Source organism: Bison bison, unplaced genomic scaffold (genome assembly GCF_000754665.1).
Source record: "Bison bison bison isolate TAMUID 2011002044 unplaced genomic scaffold, Bison_UMD1.0 scf7180017864282, whole genome shotgun sequence".
In the NCBI taxonomy this organism is placed as follows: Eukaryota; Metazoa; Chordata; class Mammalia; order Artiodactyla; family Bovidae; genus Bison; species Bison bison.
The window spans coordinates 447,468-465,542 of record NW_011494854.1 but is presented as its reverse complement, the minus strand read 5'-3'; the positions used below and the strand labels follow the sequence as shown (position 1 = coordinate 465,542).

The 18,075-nt window shown below is 41.0% G+C and overlaps 1 protein-coding gene across 1 annotated transcript in view; it reads left to right on the top strand.

Moving 5' to 3' along the window:
• LRP2 (low density lipoprotein receptor-related protein 2) overlaps positions 1 to 18,075 on the top strand; it is a 175,961-nt gene that overhangs the window by 128,486 nt on the left and 29,400 nt on the right. Inside the window, exons 48-62 of the mRNA XM_010849414.1 lie at positions 680 to 811; positions 2,076 to 2,283; positions 2,927 to 3,222; positions 4,076 to 4,592; positions 7,310 to 7,462; positions 7,975 to 8,145; positions 9,624 to 9,850; positions 11,149 to 11,326; positions 12,355 to 12,551; positions 13,223 to 13,468; positions 14,298 to 14,426; positions 15,326 to 15,445; positions 16,018 to 16,134; positions 16,721 to 16,837; positions 17,685 to 17,822. Coding sequence (XP_010847716.1) covers positions 680 to 811; positions 2,076 to 2,283; positions 2,927 to 3,222; positions 4,076 to 4,592; positions 7,310 to 7,462; positions 7,975 to 8,145; positions 9,624 to 9,850; positions 11,149 to 11,326; positions 12,355 to 12,551; positions 13,223 to 13,468; positions 14,298 to 14,426; positions 15,326 to 15,445; positions 16,018 to 16,134; positions 16,721 to 16,837; positions 17,685 to 17,822 — 2,946 coding nt within the window. The remainder of the gene's footprint in view (positions 1 to 679; positions 812 to 2,075; positions 2,284 to 2,926; positions 3,223 to 4,075; positions 4,593 to 7,309; positions 7,463 to 7,974; positions 8,146 to 9,623; positions 9,851 to 11,148; positions 11,327 to 12,354; positions 12,552 to 13,222; positions 13,469 to 14,297; positions 14,427 to 15,325; positions 15,446 to 16,017; positions 16,135 to 16,720; positions 16,838 to 17,684; positions 17,823 to 18,075) is intronic.

The following is an 18,075-nucleotide window of genomic DNA, read 5'->3' as shown; positions in this document are numbered from 1 at the left end:
AACCTCCCTTCCATCTCCCTCCCCACCCCACCCCTCTAGGTTGTTACAGAGCCTCTGTTTGAGTTCCCTGAGTTATACAGCACATTCCCATTGGCTGTCTCTTTTATATGTGGTAATAGAAAACAACAAAATTCTGTAAAGCAATTGTCCTTCAATTAAAAAATAATTAATAAAAGAAAGAAAATACATGTCCATCTTATCTTTGTACTGCTGAATATTGCTGTAAAGTGTGGATGTTCCTTGTGATTTTATCCCTTTCCAACTGCTGGGCATTTAGCTTGTTTCCATTTTTTCCTTGTAAGATGTAATGCTGGAATGAACATCCTGCATATGTGGGAAGGCTTGATCTCTGGGAGTCAGTTTCCTGTGTCAAAGGCTTTCAAAGGCTGTATTGATACATACTCCATTTTTCCAGCTCGTGGAAGTTCACGTTTCTCCTTACTGTTATCATTGTGCTGTATTTTAATAGTTAAAATTAAATGTTCTTTTGCCTTAGGCTAATTTTGAGGGATCTCTGGGATTCTGGGCATATGACAACTTGATTTGTTAACATGTGGGATATGATTAAAGAATTCTAATTGGTGTTCTAGGAAGCCCTTGCTATAGTATGTTTCTCTCAAGATTCCTGACTGCACATGACTCTTCTCACCAAGAGTGCTTTTTTTTGTTTTTTTCCCAGAGTTTTCTCAGTCAACGTGCGCCAGTGATTATTTCAAGTGTGACAATAACAGGTGCATCCCAATGATGTGGGTCTGTGATGGTGATAATGACTGTGGAGACATGAGTGATGAGGATGAAAGACATAACTGCAGTAAGTGCAAACAATTAATTCCTCTCTGGAGTCATGTTTCAAGGAAACAGTAGCTTGATTTTTCTGTCTTTGGAGAACATGGTTGTCACACAGGTTCTTTTTTATTGAAAGTACGCAGATAGAATGTTATCTTTATTTTTCTGCTCAGGAATGTTTTATATTATCTACATAAATGCTTGTAAAGGATGAAAAATGATTTTAATGTTTTTTTTTTTCTGTTGCATTTAGGTAATGGAAATAATGTCCTACATTTCTAGAACAGATAAAGAGAGCTCAGTTGGCCACTGAGTTAGCAGCTTTAATACTGTTGCAATTAACTGTGCCTCTAGTTTTATCCATTACCCTAGAGTTGTTAAGCGGGGGGCAGGGGTCATTCTTTTAAGTGAATTATGGAACAGACTATGAAACAACATTTCCCATTACCAACAGAGCATAGAACTCTAAATTCAGGTGTCTTAGAGTATCTTTCCATGGTAGGATAATAAAAACAATGACTCAGTGATCTTTGCATTTGATTCTCACATGTCCGTGACTTTGGCAATGGCCCCTGTTGCTCCATATCCTCTATGAAATAGGCGGGCAGCTGCCCAGATCTGGACTGTAGTGTGTACTTTTCTCCCATATCTCTTCTTCAAGACCCCTTTCCTTTTGTCTCCTCTTCACCCTCAGATAAAATATCTCTATTTTATACTGCAGAGTTTCATGATTATATGTTAGCATTTTCGCTCTTTCCTAAAGTGTAATGGTGTCTGTCAACTCTTATTAACAAGTACTCTTGCTGTATATCTAGGAAAGAAACCCTAGCTTTTTAGAAAATTCTGTGATTTTTTTTTGCTGTCTCGATAACCATTGTGAGTTTCACTTTTCTCATAAAACTGGCATAAAATGCCTATCTCACATTGTGTTTGTGTGATTATACTTTATAAAATAAAAAAAAATTACCAAATGTATGGGATTTTTAGTATCCAATTAATAAAATGCAAGTAGTTTTCTATATCCCTAAGGGAAAACTATGACCTTACATTAATTTTATGGAAATTAAATTATGAGGTGTTTATCTTTACTTTTTACTTCTGAAAAAAATTCAAGGTCCAAAGCATTTAAAATGAAAATTTGGGAGAGTAATTTGTCTTCCTATTTTCCCTTCATTTCCTTTCATCCCTCAGACTATTATGTAACATAAAGCAAGATAAATACTGATTCAAAATGAACTTGACTGTTGGAATGAGCTCTCATATGATTCCTGATTCTCTTTGTGCTTTAGCTTCAGAGAATCGCAACTGCTCAAGTTCTGAGTTTGCCTGTGAGGTTGGTGTGCGTCCACACAGAGGCTGTATCCCTAAATCGTGGGTTTGTGATGGTGAAGCAGATTGCCTTGATGCCCTTGATGAGCACCAGAATTGCACCAGAAGATCCTGCTTTGGAACAGAGTTCGTCTGTAATAATGGCTTGTGTATCCCCAACCACTTCAGGTGAATTGGGGATTTAAAAAGTTATTAACAAACCTCAAAAGTCCATGAGGCAGGGCTGGGGCCCATGATACTTTTCATGGCCTCTGAAAATGTTTGGACTTCTTTTAAAATCAAAAGAAAAAAAATAAAGAGAACTTTTAGGTCAAAGAAAGTATTTACATACTAAATAATAATATATATGCCTTTATACCAACGTAGTCCTTAAATATAATTTTAAATATTTTTATGGAGGAAGGGGCCCATGAAAGCAGAAGTGCCTGGGGTCCATGAAGGTCATAACGTGACCTTGCACAGAGGATCAGAAAGATGAGTGAAGTGGGCTTACTAGAAGAAAAGTCTTTCTTGAGGCAGCTGACGCTCAGGGTTTGCCACTTGGAATAGAGGCATGGGCATAAGAAATACTTCATTCAATTCTTTCTGCTATAAGAAAAGTGACAGTGTGAGCAGGATGATGAATGGGACTGCACGCTGTGGCTCAGGGTCAGCCTGACAACAGAGAGAGGCAGGTGAGGCGGACTGTGGGCGTGTGCCCCTGCTAAGAGACACAGACGCTATCAGCATCATGTGTTTGGAGAGAAATTGGGGATCTGGATTTTCACCTGAAATATTCTGATTTTAAGTGGTACTGGGTCTCATGACACAGGTGTGACCGGAACAATGACTGTGGTGACTACAGTGATGAGAGGGGCTGTGTGTACCCTACCTGCGACGAGACCCTTTTTACGTGTCAGAACGGACTCTGCATTAATAAGGCCTATGTCTGTGATGGGGACAATGACTGTAAAGATAACTCTGATGAGCTGGAGCACCTGTGTCACACCCCAGAAACCACATGCCCCCCTCATCAGTTCAGGTGTGACAATGGGAACTGCATTGAGATGATGAAAGTCTGTAACAACTTCCCTGACTGCTCAGACAACAGTGATGAGAAAGGATGTGGTGAGTATAATGGAAGATTAGGGAAAAGGAAACAAGGGGGACTGAATGTGGATTCAGACCCTTTCTGACTTAGTAGGACCTTTCAGTTGGTTCTCTAAGTAGCACACTGCCAGAAAATTACTGTTGTTTGCCTATCAAAAAGCAAGGATTTCTTGGTCTATAAGGTCAGTCACACACGTTTTTTGGACTAATCATCAGTTAGCCATTCATTATAGAGAATAGGAGATAAACAAATTAAGGCCATCGTATCTAAGAGCAAACAGCACTGATCTTGCAATGACTTGTTGCAATGACTACATTCCTTAATCTGTTCTTAATTTTCATCCTCAGGTGACTAAAGGGGAGAGTTTAACTGGAAGTCCCCCTCCCACCCCGCCCCTAACCCCCACCCTGGTTGTATTAGTTGTTAAAACCATTGGTGAAGGATCAAGGAAGGAAGTTGAGTAAGAGTGACTTTTGAATAATGTGGGGCCTTTAGAAATCCCTTCTTATTTGTCCCTGTTTATTTGTCTTTTTTAGCATGATTCATTAAGAACTTGGCTCTGTCCAAACCCAACCAAACAAAAAGAACTGCATCTGTCCAGCAGGAAGGCTGACTTTTTTTTAAAATTTAAATTTATTTATTTTAATTGGAGGATAATTACTTTACAATATTGTATTGGTTTTGCCAAACATCAACATGAATCCGCCACGGGTGTACACGTGTTCCCCATCCTGAACCCCCCTCCGACTTCCCTCCCCGTACCATCCCTCTGGGTCATCCCAGTGCACCAGCCCCAAGCACTTTTTTGACCATTATGGTGGGTCCATTACTGACAACTTAGGTTCTCTGATAACTGTCTTTTACCTACAGGCATTAATGAGTGCAATGACCCTACACTCAGTGGTTGTAACCAAAACTGCACAGACACCTTAACCAGTTTCTATTGTTCTTGTAACCCTGGTTACAAGCTGTTGTCTGACAAGAGGACTTGTGTTGATATTGATGAATGCGAGGAGACGCCCTTCGTCTGTAGCCAAAAGTGTGAGAACTTACCTGGCACTTACATCTGCAAATGTGCCCCAGGCTACATCCGTGAGCCAGATGGAAAGACCTGCCGGCAGAACAGCAACATAGAGCCTGATCTCATTTTTAGCAACCGTTACTATTTGAGAAATCTAACTGTCTATGGCCATTTATACTCCCTCATCTTGCAAGGACTGGGTAATGTTGTGGCATTGGATTTTGACCGAGTAGAAAAGAGATTGTACTGGCTTGATATAGAGAATAAAGTCATTGAGAGAATGTTTGTGAATACGACAAACAGGGAGACAGTCTTAAAGCACAATCTACCTGGTGCGGAAAGTCTGGCTGTCGACTGGGTTACCAGGTAAGACAAAAGCTTTTTAAAAGTTAACAAGTTTTTGTTTTTTAAAAAGTGTTCTAGCCAGGCTTTCATCTTAATAGGGAATTGATCTTTCCAACTTGGGTTACTAGGTAGAAACATTTTAATGCTTCTGCATGTTTTGTTTTTTTGTTGTTGTTGCTGTTTTGTGCTGTGTACCTAATAATCAAATGGGATACCACAGAATCTAAAATCTAGTGATTTTTAAGAATTTATGATATGAATTTTATGGGGGGGAGCATCACAAAGGAAGAAAGAGCTCTGTTATTACTGGAGGTATGTGAAGGGATGATTCATGCTTTGGTTGGTGCATTCAGTCATTTAAAGCTGTTGCCTAAGTGCGATGCTATTCTAGGGACTGGGGTTTGGAGGTAAACAAGACAGACACAGCCCCTGCTTTCCTGGAATTTACAGGCTACTTACAATGCTAGTCATTCCCAACTTGGGCTGGTTATAAATTAAAGAATGGCTAACTTGAAACTCTGAGCATCTTTACGGTAGACAGTGGTATTTTAATTCAACTCTACCAGTTCAATCACACTTCTTCACATCTCTATTGAATCAGACACTTGGCTTTGTGGCTGACAGGAAGCTGCATGCACTTAGGCTGCAAATATTATTGCTTTGGTCACCCTTGACCCACAGAGGATGCTTCCACATCTTTTCTGTTTGATCGTCTTAAGAGTAAAGATGGGGGATGGAGAATTGGCTTCCTACTTCTAGTTGAATAATAGCCTGCCTGCTCCAAAACTGCCTGCAGAATAATCAATAAAATATTGATGTGAATACAAATATTTTATATATAATGACTCTGTGGGGTGTCAAAAAGCATAGCAACTAACGATTTGCAGGAACAGAACTAACCATTTATCTTGTCCTTTGATTCAATGAAGGGAAAGATGGATAATATTTTAACCTTGATATTGTCATTCAGCCCTCTCGCCCCAAAACTGGTAGGATGGTATTTTCCCCTGGACTTTAGCTGCTTTCCTCTTGTCCTAGGCATGTTCTTGACCAGGGGAAAGAATTAGATACATGTGTGGTAGTCAGGAAGATGGAGAGAAAAAGTCTAGGGTGATTGTAGGATAAAATACCTTACGAATGAAGCATTTCCTCAGATGTTCATGAGAGATTCCAACCAGATTAAACATTCCTTAAAACACAAGGCAGAATAGAACCTAGTCACATTTAGGCTTAGAGGGGAAGTTCTAAGATACAATTACTTGGAAATTTGAAATAATCTTCCCAGTATCAATAAAGATGTCCACACTAAACTCAAAGATGTTTGGTTCCCAAAGCCCTTAAACTTGATATACTAGTTTTTCAAAGCACAGTGCAAAATTTCACAGTGGAAAATTGGACTGGCTCTCAGTCCTCTTAATTTTTCCCTATATGGGGATGGAGTGTCTTCTCCATATTCTGTTCACACGTCAGTGTTTTGATTGTTGAATAAAGAGGAATTAGTGAGTTGGCAGTAAGCTCCACAGAGTAGAGTGCCCTATGGTATAGCCAGTCTTGAATTAATTCCTGCTCTAGCTCTTACTACCCTCTGGGTCTCAGCAGCCTTATCAAGAAAACAAGAGTAACAGTAGAACTTACTCTGGCAGTTGTTGTGATCTTAGCCCTTAGCCCAGGGCCTGGCACTGAATATGAGCCTATTCAGTCACTAAGTTGTATCCTACTCTTTGCAACCCTATAGACTATAGCCCACCAGTCTCCTCTGTCTTGGGATTTTCCCAGTAAGTATACTGGATTGAGTTTTCATTTCCTCCTCCAGTGGATCTTCCAGACCCAGGGATCAAACCCAAGTCTCCTTTGTCTCCTGCATTGGCAGGAAGAGTCTTTACCACTGAGCCCCCCGGGAAACCTGGCATTGAATAGATAGCTACTATTATTGTTGCTATTATTACCCTCTACAGTGATAGAATCCAAAATTGTGGCCATCTCGGTCATCAGTACTCACCCAAGTGAGCAAGGCTTGTACATTTTTGGGTACTCCTTTCCTCATCCACAAGCCTAAGAAGGTACTACTGTCCTGATAGTTACTCTGACACCTAGTATGATTGGATCATGTTTACCTCTAGCAAGGAGACATTGGAGCTTTTGGAAGAGAAATCATTTCAGTGGAAATTGACTATCAGACATTCTAGGAGTATTGAACTTTGGAAGGTTATGGATACTTTAAGACTGGTGATTTGATTAAATGAAATTTGGCTCAGGTTAAGAAAGTTATTTTGCCAGTCTAGTAGGACAAGGCCAGGGAGGCGGTAAATTTTTCTTTAGCTTAAGGATGCTAGCATTCAGAGTTCCCTTTTGCAGTCTCAAGGCTGCACTTGAGACAAGTTTCCTTGACTCCACATGTAAACTGTAATTCATGATACTTATTGATTGCTCTCATTTCTGCTTCCTTGCTCCTGTGAAGCCTGGATCATTACCTGGAAAGATGCCTTTTGCTGTATGAAGCAAGTAAAGCCAAAATCCTTCTGTGGCCCCACAATTCCCTACTGTAAGCTGACATCACCTTGCAATAGGAAAACAAGCACACATTATTGCATCTTTTTTTGCTTCATTGCAGGAAGGTCAACTGTTTTCCTCTTGTCGTTGTTTGCCTGGGGGAAAAGTGCTTGGATGGGAAAGTGTGTGGCTAAATGTACGTTGTTTTACAAGTAAAATGGCTCTAACTCCTGCTTCTCCATCTGCAGAAAGCTCTATTGGGTGGATTCCTACCTGAATTGCCTTTCTGTCTCTGACCTCAATGGTCGATACCGCCGCAAGTTGGCTGAGCACTGTGTGGATGCCAACAACACCTTCTGCTTTGAGAATCCTAGAGGACTTGCACTTCACCCTCGATATGGGTATTGTCTTCCTGTAATCTCAGGCTCTTCTTTTACGCCCTTCTTCCACCTCTGTTACCAAAAAGGCTGTTCACGTAGTGATCTCAAGGCCAGTATCTTGCTGGAATTTGTCTTCTGCTTTTGCTACCTGGTAAATGGCTTAATGGCTAGAAGCATGACTTGTTCAAATAATATTCATATGCTATTTTCTTTGCCATGACACATCACTTCACTTATAAAGTTACATATTTTGGCTGCATGCAAGTAAATCATGGTTAAGAAAACAACAACTCACTTTATCGGACTTTCCATGTCAAGCCTACTGAAATCTCTAGTTTATCATGTTCATTCCTGAGAATTTCCTACACATTATCCCCTTTTAGATTCTGTTAGTTCTCTTTCTGTTAGTTCTCTTTCCTTTATGAAATGCTCTGTAGGATGTAAATTCTGTTTCTCTAATTGGAGAAAGCTTGTGTCTTTGCCACTGAGTTCCTCTGGCTTCAAGGACTGACATGTTGTGTTTGCTCCAACAGGCACGTCTACTGGGCAGACTGGGGTGACCGAGCATACATTGGGAGAGTAGGCATGGATGGAACCCTTAAGTCTCTGATTATCTCTACCAAGATCATGTGGCCCAATGGCCTCACCATTGATTACACCAATGATCTACTCTACTGGGCAGATGCCCACCTGGGTTACATTGAGTACGTACATAGAAAAGAATAAAGCAAACCGCATAACTCTTCATTCCAAACAGCAGGGTTTGTGTTGCCAGTGTATTATTCCTGCTGCTGCTGCTGCTGCTAAGTCGCTTCAGTCGTGTCCGACTCCGTGCGACCCCATAGACAGCAGCCCACCAGGCTCCCCCGTCCCTGGGATTCTCCAGGCAAGAACACTGGAGTGGGTTGCCATTTCCTTCTCCAATGCATGAAAGTGAAAAGTGAAAGTGAAGTCGTTCAGTCGTGTCCAACTCTTAGTGACCCCATGGACTAGGCAGCTTCTAATTGGCCTGTTTGATGAACGTTCACTCTGAGGTCGTTTCTAACTAAAGTGCCTACAGGCAGTTCGCCGAGCTCTGAGGCATGGTACAAGAGAAAGAGTGTGAACTTTGAAGCCATCCAGATCACAGTTTTGTCTTGGTGCTTTTACTTCTTATACTCCTAAAAAAGCAGCTAGTAATCTCTCCCCTATGGTAGTCAGCCTAGTGCTCAATTCATCTTAATTTCCTTATCCCTTTACTCTGCCCTTCCCTTGCAAATATATGATAAACAGACTTGGAAACATTATACTGTTCAAAGAAGAGTACTCCTTGTAGAAAAAGGCAATGCAAATTTTTGGCCAAGCAATATGTGTTTATTTCAGAGACATTGCTAATTATGGCGTAGTTAGATGATGGTGATGTCTTCTGGGTATTTATGAATTCGTACCCAGATACACAGCCTATTGCATGCAAAAAACAAGATCTTTAAAATTTGTGGCATTCTGTTAAATTTATCTTGAAAAAAATTTCACTTGAGAAAAAATACTCATAAAAGTGTCTGAGCTCTCTATGTAGAGATCATGTAAGAACTGAGAGAAGAGATCAAGACCGCTTTCTGGTTTATGAATTTTTTAAAAAGAAATGGATAATGACTATATTCTGGTCATTTGTCTGCAGTCTTAGCAACAGAGATCCAGAAGATTGACCTCTGGTTTTCCTATGCCTTCTTTAAGTTTTCATAAATTAAGATATTTTGGAAAAATTTCTGACATCCCATGGCTAATGTTATCAACTTTTTTAGTTGCTAGATCATTCCACCTCTTGTGGGAGTTTTAGGGTCTGCGCCCAGATTTTTAAATATAAAAGTAACAATGAAGTGAAAGTCACTCAGTCGTGTCCGACTCTTTGTGACCCCATGGACTAAACAGTCCATGGAATTCTCCAGGCCAGAATACTGGAGTGGGTTGCCATTCCCTTCTCCAGGGGATCTTCCCAATTCAGGGATCGAACTCAGGTCTCCCACATTGCAGGTGGATTCTTTACCATCTGAGCCACCAGGGAAGCTCCAAAGTAACAATATTCTGACATAATTTCCTAGCCAAATTCCATGATATTCATTGATTTGTTAGCTCCTCTATCCTTAAAGGCATTAGAGGAGAGGCATGGTCTTCATTGAGTCACTCTTTCTTCCTTTGATCCTAGGTACTCTGATTTGGAGGGCCGCCATCGGCACACAGTATACGAAACTGGCACACTGTCTCACCCCTTTGCTATTACCATTTTTGAAGACACCATTTATTGGACAGATTGGAATACAAAGACAGTTGAGAAGGGAAACAAATACAATGGGTCAGATAGAGTGGCGCTGTTGAATGTAACACACAGGCCATATGACATCCATGTCTATCATCCTTATAGGCAGCCAATTGGTGAGTAGTTGATTCAGAAGTTTTTGCACAGTTACTCAGAAGTTTTTGCACAGTTACCTTAGGGTCTTATACACATTGCTCTTGTTTTTTTTTATTTTTTTAATCATTAATATCATAATTTATACTGGAAATGGTGTTACTTGTTAATGTTTTCTATGAAACAAATGTTGAGAGTTGAGGGGATAGAAATTAAAGGTATAGAGTTTATTCTCCTGTTTCTGGAAAAGGCTGCTGATGATTCTTTTTCATAGTATCTGCTATATTCTTAAAGATCTTGGGTTTTTTTGTTTTTTTTTTTTAATAAAAATCAATAGTTATTATATGTTGCCTTGACATTTCAGTCCTACTTAAGAAAGCACCTTTGAAAAATACTTTCCTGTATAACCACAATAAATTATAATACCTAAGAGACGTATTATAATCACATGGATGTATTTATAAGAATCATTTCTTTACTAAGATCAATCTACTGAAATGATTAAAAGAAATGCTTAAAGGAAAGTTATAGTAACCATAAAATATAATTTATTAAATGGCTATTTGCATTTGATATCTAGCCAAGTTCTGGAATATTCTTTGGGGATAGAGTGCATTTTGTGGGCCTGCTAGGTCATGTTGTCTTAATAAACTTGGAAGTTAGGAAACATATCATAAACATATTTTATCATAAACATATGATAAACTTGGAAGTTAGGATATATGAGAACTGGCAAACTATTTTTTTCTGGAAGATAATATTCTCCATATTATTTAGCAGAAGTTCAAATTCATCTTTACCTCTGAGTGGCAGCCCAGAAAATTAGTATAGATGTTGCTCAGTTTATCTGTCAACTTGATTCTGGGCCAAGTTGCCTGTTGCCTTCTGTTGCCTGTATCCTTAGGAGGAGAGAATATAGCATCTGTTGGAAAGTAAAACTTTAACTTACGTTCTGGGTGCATGGAGGTAAGCCAAACCTCCCACTTGCTCTCCAAGAACGTTCTTTTTTAATGGAATGTGGGATCTAGTTCCTTAAACAAGAATCAAACCTGTGCCCCCTGCACTGGGAGTGTGGAGTCTTAACCACTGGACCACCAGGGAACTTTTCTAGCAGTAAGTAAGCCTCACTTCTGCACATAAATCAGTATCAGCAACAGGGTTGCTAACACAGCTCTACCATATGTCTTCTTTATGAACTTTTCGAAAAAGTGTGTATCTAGGGTAATGATTTTTTACTAAGAGGTGATGAGTTTTATGTGGCAGGTAATCAGTTCGTCCCTGCTTTAAGTGAATGAACATGTTTTCTCCCTTCTTTCACTAGTGCCTAATCCCTGTGGTACGAACAACGGTGGCTGTTCTCATCTCTGCCTCATCAAAGAAGGAGGTGTTGGATTCACTTGCGAGTGTCCAGATAACTTCTACACCGTCCAGCATGGTCCCAACACCCAGTGCCTGCCCATGTGCTCCAGCACCCAATTCCTGTGTGCCGACAGCGAAATGTAAGGCTCGCTCCTGCCTCTCTCCGCTGCCTCTCCAGCCTTTGGACACACATTGAACTTCAAGGCCCCTGGGGATAAGAGTTTTCTAGTGAACAAGATTTTGGCTAATTAACATGGCTCATTTGGGATGCACCAAGACTCTCTCCAACTGTCCAACTTCAGTCTGAAGTCTCCAACTTCAGATAATTTCTTCCATGAAAGGAGGCATTTTGGGAACCAAATAATTACACCCAGGCATGCAAATTTTCATATCTGTAACAAGGAAGCAAAATTCTAATGAATTGCCCAAAGTCTCAGGGTCAAGAATGTACATAAATGTACACTGAGAAACAGCCCTTAGGAATGATAGAAATTCCCCATCTTTTTCAAACACGTGCTGGCCTATCTCCTCAGTTAACTATGCCAGAGGATTGAGGGTCACACAAATCTATTTTTGATCATTTGTATTTGTTATGAAACACAGTCATAGATTATTTCCCTCACAGTGGGTACAGCCCTTGATGACTAGGGGTTCAGAGTCAGAGAGTGAGATTAAGAGGAGGTGTTATGCAAACCATAGCATCTAAGATTCAGTGGCAGATTATTTTGATGATTGAGTAAAGAATCTTAGATTAAGAATCTAGCATACCCCATCACGACGTAGACTCTCAACAAATGGGAGCACCTCCAGCTTCCCAGCCCATAGCCTGATGTCATCTCTCCCTCTGACTGATAGTTCTAACCATCCATCTGTTACCCAGAATGCACACTTCACTATTGGCTGTGGCAGGAATTTGGTCATCATGCTCAAAGCACTTTTTGAGCATATGGTGGGTCTTAACACACCTGTTCTTTCTAACCTAGTTATGTTTTCTCTGAAGATTATGCCACAGTAACCAAGGTTGAACTGATCCTCTTCTTGGGCCGTGATAAAACGCTTGCATATCATTGCTTGAAATTCAGCTTTGCCTTCTTCTCTCCGAATGGTCATTGCCTGCTCCTCTCACTGCCTGTTGCTTTGCTAAGAGAAGGCTGTTTCCTTTGTGCAGGTGTATTCCTATCTGGTGGAAATGTGACGGGCGGAGAGACTGCTTGGATGGTTCCGATGAACCTATCACTTGCCCACAGCGCTTCTGCGCATTAGGAATGTTCCAGTGCAATGATGGCAACTGCACCAACTCACACTCCCTATGTAATTTGCGTCAGGATTGCCCTGATGGGTCGGATGAAGACCCTGTGCTTTGTGGTGAGTGGAATCACTTTCTACGTTCTTTGCCCACTTCTGTAGTTGATCGTGTGCAATCAGGTTCTGTGGGGGTTTTCTGAATAGCAAATCAAAATCTGGTCCAAAATCCTGGGGGAGGAAAAAGACAACTCAGAGTCCATCCCACATTATAAGTTGTCTCTATTGGTGGTTCTTTGCTGTGTACTGTATATAGAGTCTTCTTTAAGAGCTAATATTGAGGGTGAAATCAGGGATTCTCACATTTTAAACAGGGACTCTCAGTTGTGATATTTATTTATGTCTCCAGTTTTAAAAAGCACCCTCTCAAAAAAAAAAAACTCCACTAAAACCCAAAAAATAACCAAAAGTAGCACATCAACAAGAGCAACAAACACATAGTTTGAAAACCATTGTCCATTAGGGCAACAGGTACCGGAGAAAGTGAATTTAGTAGGCTGTCAATCCTCATCCTCTAATGTTACATTCAAGAAAAAGATCTTTAAGAATGTAGGGGACAGTAATAGTCAAAGGACTATCTGCCCGTGTAGCGTTACTGGTTAATAATAAGTGCATTAGGCCATAAGTCCTCTAAAAGGAAAGTATAGTGGAGTTCTACAGGATCCATTAGTGTAAATTAGGGGCTTCTGTTCCTGAACGCTTGCAAACTGATAACCAAATGCCACCGCTTGCAGAGCATCACCAGTGTGAGCCCTACGAATGGCAGTGCGCCAACAAACGTTGCATTCCGGAGTCCTGGCAGTGTGACATGCAGGACGACTGTGACGATAACTCGGACGAAGACAGCTCGCACTGTGCCAGCAGGACCTGCCGGCCTGGCTACTTCAAGTGCGCCAACGGCCACTGCATCCCTCAGATATGGAAGTGTGACGTGGACAACGACTGCGGAGACTACTCAGACGAGCCCTTGCAGGAATGCTGTGAGTTCCGTGTGCCCGTCCGGCCTGAGAGCAGCTCTGTGTGGCTGGAGAGACAGTGCATAGGCCCTGCTGCGGCCCTATGGCATGCACCCTCTTCGCTGTCCCCAAGAATGCAGAGGAGAGCTGCATGCTCAGCCTGCAGCTTGAACCACATGCCTGGGTCTCAAATGGCGGATTCCTGGTCTCTGCCCACGGGATGTCTAACTACAGAATATGATAAAAGAACTTACATTTTTATCTTGCACCTTCTGTTTTGAGCCTCAGAGAAAGCTGGTGAGAGACAGCGAAGGTGAATGAGGGACCTGAACCTCATGTGATTTTTTTAACTTCAAACCCAGTAAAAAAATGTACCAGGGTACATTTTCCCCCATCCCACCCCATTCCCCCGTCAACAGTCTGACCACAACATAAATGAGTTGTAATGATGTGTTGAGAAAACCTAAGGTCTCTGTCTTTCTACTCTGAGTGAACAAATCACACCTAAAGGAGACACAGGCTTCCCAGGTGACTCAGTGCTGAAGAATCCATCTGCCAATGCAAGAGATGCGGGTTCGATCCCTGGGTTGGGAAGATCCCCTGGAGTAGGAACTGGCAACCCACTCCAGTATTCTTGCCTGGAAAATTCCATGGACAGAGAAGCCTGGTGGGCTACAGTCCATGGGGCTGCGGAGAGTCAGTCACACGACTGAGCGACTAAGCACAAATGAGACACGGTTGCCAAAAAGACAGAGTCTGGTTGGTTGATAACATGGTCACTGTGGAAGGTGTCTGTGGTTTCCTGGCAGGACAACGACTTCCGTTCTTACTTTGCTCCATCCTGTCTTTTCAGTGGGCCCCTCCTATCGCTGTGATAACTATACGGAATTCAGCTGTAAAACAAACTACCGCTGCATCCCGAAGTGGGCCGTGTGCAACGGCGTCGACGACTGCAGGGACAACAGTGACGAGCAGGACTGTGGTAGGCGGCGCGGCGTGGGGGGGAGGGGCGAGAGCTTACCAGCAGCGGGGCTGGATTGCCCACGTCATCCTTCCTTCGTTTGCCTCTAATAACGTGTTGCATTTTACAGCGATTTTATAGGGATCCCGGCATTTTACAGCGGTACTGGAGGTTCATTTATATCGTCTTAAATGAAATCTTTCCCCAAATGTGAAGATATTAGGAATTTGTGTAATTTCTCACAAATGGGAAAGTCTTATTTACATTTGACAAGTTTGTCTTGTCTTACAGACTGATTGAAATGGATGGGAGGGAGGAGGTAGAGAAAACATTTGATATGTATCTCTAAAAAGGATATTTCAAAATCAAAATATTTCTTCTTTGGAGGTTTTGGTATTTCGAATGTCTCTCTGACCTTCCACGTCTTTTGTGTTTGGCAATATAGAAAGAATCTATGGATAAAAGGCCAAATGAATTAATGGAATTTTCCAAGATTAGGCATATTCTTTAGCTGAAAAACAGTGCGTGTTGTGTTTAGTTGGAAGAGAGGTAGGAAAGATAATGAGTTATTTTAATAACACTGAATCTAATCACCTAGAGACAATGCAATGGACATGTTTTGTTTGCTGGCAGCATCATTTAATTTTCCTTTTCAGGCCTTTGTTGCAAATTACAAGCCAGGGACCAAATCATTTTTTGAACTGTTTTCTACAAAAGAGAATGGATTTAGTTTCAAATAGTAGGATAGGCTCAGTTTAGCCTAAAGAGGAGTATTGACAGTGAATGGGCTGGCATTCCTCTTTCTGGGAGTTTTGAGACTAGGGTAGCATAAGCCTGAGACCATCTCACGAGAGCCAGTACTACTTTGGCATTCCTTGACCATGGGCTTCTGAAGTATTTGCAATGACTGTGATTTGCAGAGTCGATGACATGCAAACCTTCTGGGGAATTTCGGTGTACAAATCACCGCTGCATCCCTCTTCGCTGGAGATGTGATGGGCAAAATGACTGTGGAGACCGCTCTGATGAGGAAAACTGTGGTGAGTGTTCGGGGTCCTTCTTTCCCATGTGCCATTGGAGTGGGGATGTCTGCTGTTTGTAACTCAACTGTCAATGCCATTCATCCTCAAAGGGTAGGATGATGGCTGTCTGATCTCTTGCTTTCTGACTGGTACATTTCTACTTTTCATCTTCTTAGCAGATTGTGATCACACTCTAGGAAAAGAATATTTACCCAAGTATATCTTTTGTCTGTTAATTTATTTACACTCAACAACATCTTTTTTTTTTTCAAAAAGAACTTGAGGTGACTTACATCATTGCCTTATGATATGTATCAATTTCAGATTAACTAACATGAAATATACTCTAACTTTAGTCTCCTTTTGGAAATGAGAAAGTATGGGCTGTGGAAAGAATCAGGGTGCTGGTTTCACCTGCAATTATAACTGACTAAAAACAGACTTACAATTGAAGTGAAAAGTCTATTTTTGCAGGTTGGATGGTCTGGGACTTGGGGCACAGGAGGGGGTTGGGCACAGAGGGCACTTGGGCCAGCCCACTGTGTATGAGTCCTGGTGCCCTCTAATGGCCATGTGGCTTTCCTTTTCAGCCCCCCGGAAATGCACGGAGAGCGAGTTTCGATGTGATGATCAGAGCTGTATTCCTTCTCGATGGGTCTGTGACCAAACCAATGACTGTGGGGACAACTCAGATGAGCGGGACTGCGGTAACTGTTACAGCAATTTGAGGGGCTTCCCATACAGTCTCGTACTAGGATCAGCACATTGGAGGGGAGTAGGGAATTCGGTATTCTTTCTTGGGAAATCCCATGGATAGAGGAGCCTGGCGAGCTGCAGACCATAGGGTCACAAAGAGTTGGACATGCCTTAGCCATGAAACAACAACAACAGGGACTTCCAATGTGTATTTGTAAGGTTTTATAGAGTAAGATGACTTTTGTGTATTTTCGGTAATATAGAAACCTTAGCATTACAGTACCTTCTTCTCTGTACTTTCTAAGCTGTATGATTACCTTAGGGCATTCTAGATCAATAATAGGGGAAAATCACAAGAGAGTTTTAAAAATCTCATTTTAACTAGAGGAGAGATTGGTACTTCCATCTCTGTATCTTGAATGGGGAAGGTGTAACTTTTGAGAGTTTATTCACTCACTAACCACAAGTTGTGGGTTTGTTGTGAGCCAGTCACTGGGTATGGACAGGAATGCGATGGAATACTTACTACCCTCCACAGAGCTAAAACTTGTCTGAGAATACCAAGGCACCTTGGAAATAACATTCTTTCCTTTTCAGAGATGATGACCTGCCGTCCTGGATATTTTCAGTGTGATAGCGGGCACTGTATTTCTGAACATATGAAGTGCAATGGGGTGGCTGACTGTCGCGATGCCTCTGATGAAGCCAATTGTCGTAAGTTTCTAGACAATTGGTATGGTTATGGCTGTTTAGACCCATTAGCCACCACTTCTTAGATTGAAAGGTCATAGATATTTTCTATTCAGCATTCATTGATAATTATCCATTTACGTGGGGCTTGAGTCATCATGTCTATATATTTCACAGTAGTCATTCAAGTATATTTCACAAATAATATTTCAAATATTATATATAGATAGAGAATATGTTATGTCTGTGCTAATGAAAGTATTTATATATTATCAACTACTCTACAAATCATTAATCACGTAAAAATTTGGCAGGAAAAGAATATTCAAGCAATGAATAAATGGGTATTCAACCATATTGAAGGTCCAGCATTAAGCATTTTCTGAATTGTAATAAAGGCATATAAAACCATTTAAAAGTATAAAGCCTATATGATCATTTGTATTTTAGTCTTTTTGAACCACTGAATAAATATTAACTATTGATGCTTATCTATGATGGATTTTGTTGATCATGTGGTTGCCGCATCTTAAAACCTTGGTTTCCTAGAGACTTTAAATATATGATAGGAAAAGCCAGTGCTGGCACTGCTAAAAAGTTTCACTTACCTGAAAAAGAAAAAACCCAATGCTGTCCATAGAATGACTCGTGTCATTAAATACTGGGCTTAGTCAATTACCCTTAAGAAACATTCCATCAGAATTTCAGACAGTTTAAGGCTGCAGTACTTGTGGTTGAATCAGAAAAGAGCAGGCTATAATGGAACACTTTCTATTAGGAGAATTCTTTCTATAAAAGGAGAAATAGCCAGCTAGCTTTCCAAAAAGTATCTATTTCTAATCATTTGAATATGTCTCCTCCCCACTGACAGCCACCCGCTTTCCCAATGGTGCATACTGCCCAGCTACTATGTTTGAATGTAAAAATCACGTTTGTATCCATTCATCATGGAAATGTGATGGTGATAATGACTGTGGCGATGGTTCCGATGAAGAACTCCATCTGTGCTGTGAGTGAGAGACTGAGGGGTGGTGTTGTCAATGTTTCTTATGTGGAGCATAAGTGGGAGGGCATTTGTACAATTTTTGTGTGTTGGACACATGATCTGATTGGTGCACTTTCCTTGGCCTTCCTGCTTAGTTCTCTACTTGAGACATGAGAAAGTTGGGCAGACATCCATAGTTTTAAACATTTTTGTGGCCTTTGAAAACAGTGGCCTCAAAAGAAATTGTTGGAAAACCAATATGCATAAATAAAGACAG